Genomic DNA, 7,500 nt, shown 5'->3' on the forward strand with positions numbered 1-7,500 from the left:
AGAAAGAGAGGGAGAGAGAGAGAGAGAGAGAGAGAGAGAGAGAGAGAGAGGGGAAGAGAGAGAGAGAGAGAGAGAGAGAGAGAGAGAGAGAGAGAGAGAGAAAGAGAGAGAGAGAGTGAGTTCAGGAGAATAACACAGGTGTGTGTGTGTGTGTGTGTGTGTGTGTGTGTGTGTGTGTGTGTGTGTGTGTGTGTGTGTGTGTGTGTGTGTGTGCGTGCGTGCGTGAGCATGTGTGTTCGTGTGTGTATGTGTGTGTCTGTGGATGTGTGTGTGTGTGCGTGCGTGTGTGTGTTGGAGCCACAGTGGGGCTCATTGTAAGGCATGCCAGAGCCACATGCGCTCCCTTTGCCCTCATGGAAACTAGCTGTCACTCAAACTCCCACAGCACTACGGAGATGGAAGCTGACATTCCACACACACACACACTCACACACACATACACACATGCGCGCACACATGCACACACAAAAGCACGCACACACAAACACACACACACACACACACACACACACACACACACACACACACACACACACACACACACACATGCGCGCAGACATGCACACACAAAACCGCACGCACACACACAGACACACACACACACACACACACACACAGACACACACACATGCGCACACACACTCACACACATACACAAGTGCAGTGGGAGGAATATACACACACGTAGGCTTACCAAATACACATACAGTCTTCCAAAACACACTCTCACCCACATGCCCTGAACAACACGAAGAGACACACACACGCACACACACACGCACACACACACATACACACAGACATACACGCACACACATACACACAGACATACACGCACACACACACCCCTACTCTCAGATTCATAGACACATGCACACACAGGGCCTCTGACAGCTTTGGTCGGGCCCAAGGACAAAGTCATCAGAAAGGGCCACAAGCCCAATGCATACAATGTGATGGGGATCCAATTCTAGACCCCCTGTCTCAATGGGCCCGGGACTAATGACCCTTTTGTCCCACCCCCTAAAGGCTTCCATTCAGACAGACACACACACACACACACACACACACACACACACACACACACACACACACACACACACACACACACACACACACACACACACACACACACACACACACACACACACCACACACACACCCTGCAAATCAGACCAATCAGATCTCATGCACACTTGTACACATACGTAACATGCACTTGCAGATGCACACACGCACACCCACCCATATGCTGTATACAAATAAACATAAGCATAAGCATAAACATCAACATAAACATAAACAAATACTGTACCTTTTCCTTCCCACCAGCATCACAAACCACAAACAGCTCCAGAGAAAATAAATACTCTGACATGCAGGGACACTCATTTTCAGTTGTTTCCTTGCTGTCTGCCAAGCTCTTACAAAATTTCACGCCGTTGTAAATATAGGACAGAGCATTAAAACATGAAATTTAATCTGACTCTTACATTTTTACAGGGGGGGTTTACTGTGCACATAAATGATGCAGGATAGCAGTCTGGGGAGTAATGGGTTCCCAGAGTAATGGACTATAACTCAGGGCCATGTAGCTGCATGTGTTGACATTTTGTGCCCTCTTTCTCTCCTTTGTCATCTTTTCTTTCTCTCTTCTTCTCTGCTCCTCCTCCTCTCCTCTTCTCTCCTCTCCTCTGCTCCTGCTCTTCTCTACTCCTCTCCTCATGTCATTTATGATTATTCCTTTCTCTCTGCGCATTGCTGTCTTCTTCTTGTTCTTGTTCTTGTTCTTGTTCTTGTTCTTGTTCTTGTTCTTGTTCTTGTTCTTGTTCTTGTTCTTGTTCTTGTTCTTGTTCTTCTTGTTCTTGTTCTTCTTGTTCTTGTTCTTGTTCTTCTTGTTCTTGTTCTTGTTCTTCTTCTTCTTCTTCTTCTTCTTCTTCTTCTTCTTCTTCTTCTTCTTCTTCTTCTTCTTCTTCTTCTTCTTCTTCTTCTTCTTCTTCTTCTTCCACCTGCTGTTCTTTCCATATGTCTGTTTGCCTAGGTCCATCCATCCTGCAGATCAGCCATCCATCCATCCATCCCCTTCCCCCTTTCCTCTGTTTCATTACCCCCCCCCAACAATCTCTCTTTACATCTCCATTGAATGACCTAATACCTTCTCATCCATCTGTCCTCCATCCCTCTTTCCCTTTGCCCTTTCCCTTTACTACCTCCTTCAATGCATTCATTCATTTATTCATTCATGCATTCATTTATTCCCTCTCTTTCTCCACCATTCTTCCATCCATTCGTCATGACATCATTTCATTACCATTCATTTTCCCTCACATCTCTCTTTTTTCCATTAATTGATTCAATAGCCATTCCATCCATCATTATCCTTTCTTCATTTCTCCTTCTCCTTTACACCGCCCCCTTATATTCCCTCACTCCGCGTCTTCATTTTTTCACTCGTTTATCCATACATCCAGCCATCCATTCCTCTCTCTCTTCATCCACCCTTCTTACATCACCCTACTCCCATCCATCCATTCATCCATCCATCCATCCATCCATCCATCCATCCATCCATCCATCCATCCATCCATCCATCGATTCATCCATCTATCCATCCATCCCACTGGTCTTCTCCTTTCCCTTCTCTTCTCTTCCCTTCTCTTCTCTTCTCTTCTCTTCCCTTCTCTTCTCTTCTCTTCTCTTCTCTTCTCTTCTCTTCTCTTCTCTTCTCTTCTCTTCTCTTCTCTTCTCTTCTCTTCTCTTCTCTTCTCTTCTCTTCTCTTCTCTTCTCTTCTCTTTTCCTGATTAATGTTAACATGTTCCTATTTCTTGATATAGTAATGTTGCTTCTACTCCTCTCCTCCAGTCCAGTACTTTATACATCACTGGCCTACTGCTTATGTCGATCCCACTGAGCTGTCTTGTTCTATGTAATGCACTATAACTATAAAACACTATGTTCTGTGAAAAGCAGTACCGGTATACAGATTAACCCATTGACGCCTAAGGCACCTGCAAAAATGGATGCTGAATGCCTGAGTCCTTTTTTTAAAGAAAAGCTGCCCTCAGCCTATAAAAACCTGAATATCTCAGCTTCTGAGGCACATAAAAATATGCACTAAGTTGCATTTAAATGCTAAGACCCTCATCTTTCATTAGCATGTGTTCATTCATCTCAAACAAACAGAGATTTTTAATAAAGTTGTCTCAAATCTCATGAGCCTGAAGGTTGCGTAATGCAGCTCCAGGCGCCAGGGCTAATGTTGCGCAACACAACATCAGGCATCAATGGGTTAAGAATTGAATTTTTCTTTCTGTTGTTTTCTTTCTTTATCATGCCACCCCAGTGGGAGGAAATCAGCGCCTATTATCCTAACTCATTCATTCATTCATTAAAGGGGCACAAGGTAGGATGACGTTGTTTGCGTTGTTGTGGCATGCCTGTCTCAAAATCTGCACCATAATGAAAACAAAATGCTGTTCAAATAAACTAGCTGTGAGAATGTTTTTCATCACAGAATACCAGCAGTTGATACGAACCTGAATACAGTATGTAAAGCGATTTTCCGTATGAAAAGTATTTCCCACCACCGCTCTGTACAGTATGTAAAGCGATTTTCCGTATGAAAAGTATTTCCCACCACCGCTCTGTACAGTATGTAAAGCGATTTTCCGTATGAAAAGTATTTCCCACGACTGCTCTGTCAAAAAGTTGCATTTGGGGTTTTCTGACAGCGGACCGTGGAAGTGTCCCCGAGAGTCACCGTTCACTTACGAACGATTCACATGACCAACGACTGACTCTGGACAGTGATTAATTAAACGTTTAATTCTACCTGGAGCCCCTTTAATTCAGTCATTCATTCATCAACTTTTATGGTGTTTTCTACTTCTACATGCTGATCACTTGACTTGACAAATGACTTTGACTCACAAAAATTAATTTTCTCCCACGTACTGTACGTCTTTTTCTTTCAGTGGGAGGAGATCAGCGGCGTGGACGAGAAGTACAAGCCCATCCGCACGTACCAGGTGTGCAACGTGATGGAGGCGGCCCAGAACAACTGGCTGCAGACGGGCTGGATCTGGCGGCGCGGCGGCCAGCGCATCTTCGTGGAGCTGCAGTTCACGCTGCGCGACTGCAACTCCATCCCCGGCGTGGCCGGCGGCACCTGCAAGGAGACCTTCAACCTGCTGTACGCCGAGTCCGACTGGGACCTGGGCCGCGTGGCCCGCGAGGACCGTTACACCAAGGTGGACACCATCGCGGCCGACGAGAGCTTCACGCAGGGCGACCTGGGCGAGCGCAAGATGAAGCTCAACACGGAGGTGCGCGAGATCGGCCACCTGAACCGCAAAGGCTTCCACCTGGCCTTCCAGGACGTCGGGGCGTGCGTGGCGCTGGTGTCGGTGCGCGTCTACTACAAGCGCTGCCGCGGCACCGTGCAGAACCTGGCGGTGTTCCCGGACACGGTGGCGGAGGCCGCCTTCGCCACCCTGGTGGAGGTCCGGGGGAACTGCGTCAACAACTCGGAGGTGGACATGGACAGCCCTCCCAGGATGCATTGCAGCGCGGAGGGCGAGTGGCTGGTGCCCATCGGGAAGTGCAGCTGCAGCGCCGGCTACGAGGAGGGGCACAGCAGCTGCGAACGTAAGTCTGGAAACATTTTCGGTGCTCTGACGCTTTGTGTGTGTGTGTGTGTGTGTGTGTGTGTGTGTGTGTGTGTGTCTGTGTGTGTGTGTCTGTGTGTAGCTCTGGCTACGAGGAGGTACACAGCAGTTGCGAACACAAGTCCTGGGTCTTTACCATTTGACTCAGGCTGTTTGAGGTTTCCGTCTGTGTGTGTGTGTGTGTGTGTGTGTGTGTGTGTGTGTGTGTGTGTGTGTGTGTGTGTGTGTGTGTGTGTGTGTGTGTGTGTGTGTGTGTGTGTGTGTGTGTGTGTGTGTGTGTGTGTGTGTGTGTGTGTGTGTGTGTGTGTGTGTGTGTGTGTGTGTGTGTGTGTGTGTGTGCTGTGTTTTATGCTTTTGCATGTGAAGTGAATTATGACTGGTGTCTGTCTCTGGTTTGTCTGTGAGCGTGCCTGTAGGATGTCAGTCTATATGTTTGAGTTGATCCCTGATACGTGTGTATTTTAGATGAAACTCAATGCGCCTGGGTGATTGACAGAAACCTCTATCACTGCTGTGTGTGAGGGCTGTGTGTGTGTAGTACGGTTTGTTCAGAGATACAGCCTGTCATTCATGACATTACCAGTACGGTACCCATTTCAGTGCGCTTTCAGTATTGCAAATGGAGTATCAGTGCGTTCAGCTTCCTGTCATTAGCTGTCGAACAGTTCTAAAAGGTTTTAAACGGCAATTAATAGCATGTCGTTCCAGGAGTTAAAGTGTTGGCTAGTGGCTACGGGTGTTAGCTAAGCGTGCTTCTTATACGTTTCAGATGATTGCCAGAGGCAGTACTGTGAGCACATTGAAGATCCATTACATGTGCGTGCACGAGAAATGAAATGGAACCGGCATAATGTAATACTCGTATGTATAGGTTAAGTAGTTAAGGCCCCCCATATATTAATTCGTTTTACACTACGTCAAATATTCATGTCATCCATGTTTAATGTTTTTTTCTCTCTCTCTCGAGGCAATGGCTGTTTAGCATTGATGTATATACTTTGCATTTTCAGCACACACAAAGAGAGTTTTACGGTACACATCGCAGGCGCTACCAACAGCCTACCGTACCTCCCTTATAAAGATTAGTATCGCCAGCTCCCATTTTAATTTAATCCCCCTCTCCATAACATGACTTATGCATCAGACTTGGCTTCCGTATATCCAGCTCATTGTCATTCTCAATCTCCTTCTCTCTTCCTCTCTCTCTCTCTCTCTCTCTCTCTCTCTCTCTCTCTCTCTCTCTCTCTCTCTCTCTCTCTCTCTCTCTCTCTCTCTCTCTCTCTCTCTCTCTCTCTCTATCTCCATCTCCTTGTTCCTGAGTCAAGTGGTGCATCAGACTTGGCTTCTGTCTGTCTGTCTGTCTGTCTGTCTCTCCCTCTCTCTCTCTCCCTCTCTCTCTCTCTCTCTCTCTCTCTCTCTCTCTCTCTCTCTCTCTCTCTCTCTCTCTCTCTCTCTCTCTCTCTCTCTCTCTCCCCCTCTCCCTCTCTCTCTCTCTCTCTCTCTCTCACCGCCCACTCTCTCTCTCCATCTCCTTGTTCGTGAGTCAAGAGGTGTTTCAGAATTGGCTTCTGACTCTCTTTCTCTTTCCGTGTTTCTCTTTCTCTCCATCTCTCTCTTCCTGAATGGAGTGAACATAACTTCCTTCCTTCCTTCCTTCCTTCCTTCCTTCCTTCCTTCCTTCCTTCCTTCCTCCAGCTCTTCCTCCAGAGACAGGCGGAGGGCCCTGAAAGATTTACACATGCATCCCGACACATCTTGTGTAGGAAAAAAAGAGTAAAAGTCAACATGCGCATGGTGGAGGGTTTAAAGGCATCATCGTTATGAATTATTGTTGTTGAGGAGCAAGGAGCAGTGTTGCCAGATGTGTCTGATAAAATCTGCCCCTAAAGGTTCTCAAAAACCGCCAAAATGTGCTAAATTCCGCCCAATTTCACAAATTGCATTGATTTCTATGGGCACAAATCTGCATAAAAAAGCTGCCACATTGCCAATTTTCACATTTTTACCCGCAGACGGCCATCTCAATTAGCACAATTGGGCGGATAACCGCCTAATCTGGCAACACTGGCAAGGAGCTGTACGGATGTGCTGATATGAACTTTTTTTTTCTTAAAAAATTTAAGCCTGTTTTAGCCATATTTTTCTCAAAATCAGTGGAATCTCTCTCTCTCTCTCTCTCTCTCTCTCTCTCTCTCTCTCTCTCTCTCTCTCTCTCTCTCTCTCTCTCTTTCTCTCTCTCTCTCTCTCTCTCTCTCTCTCTCTCTCTCGCTCTCTCTCACATTTAAAAGGGGAGCAATTCACAATGTTCAAAGTACCACATGCGGTCTTTCTCTCTCTCCCTCAGTCAGCTTCTCTGTACGAACAGACTAGAGGTGGTAAAGACGTTAAAAAGCTGAAGAATCCCACCTGAACTGAACAGACCAGAATCGGCCAAAGCGCCAAAAGATTCACCCTTTATCAAACGATCAGGGAGAGCAATCAACCAAAGTTCATGTTTTGAAAAATGAATGCATTCCATTGGCTGTTTTCCAGCGGCTTCATAGCTCATTACATGTTGTTGGCTAAAGTTTAAGTTCACTTTCAATGCCTTTGATGCCCTTGAGGCTATCCCCCCCCACCCCACCCCCCCCACACACACACACTTTTTTCTTCTTCTTCCACGTCTGCTGCTTGCTCTTTCATACAAAGCCATACAAAGTCTGCTGCTTTTACCACTGTGTCCTCCTCTGCTCTCTATGTACAGTCAGTCTCAGCCTTCAGCCCTGAGCTTTAGTCTAGGCCTCGGCTGCTAGATACCAGAGGCGGCCTTGTGGTGGTTGTGGTGGTTGTGGT

At 46.7% G+C, this 7,500-nt stretch overlaps 1 protein-coding gene across 1 annotated transcript in view; it reads left to right on the top strand.

The window, feature by feature from the left end:
* Positions 1-7,500, top strand: part of LOC134436829 (ephrin type-A receptor 7) — a 309,492-nt gene that overhangs the window by 64,544 nt on the left and 237,448 nt on the right. Inside the window, exon 3 of the mRNA XM_063186179.1 lies at positions 3,976-4,648. Coding sequence (XP_063042249.1) covers positions 3,976-4,648 — 673 coding nt within the window. The remainder of the gene's footprint in view (positions 1-3,975; positions 4,649-7,500) is intronic.

Source organism: Engraulis encrasicolus, chromosome 20 (genome assembly GCF_034702125.1).
Source record: "Engraulis encrasicolus isolate BLACKSEA-1 chromosome 20, IST_EnEncr_1.0, whole genome shotgun sequence".
Classification (NCBI taxonomy): domain Eukaryota; kingdom Metazoa; phylum Chordata; class Actinopteri; order Clupeiformes; family Engraulidae; genus Engraulis; species Engraulis encrasicolus.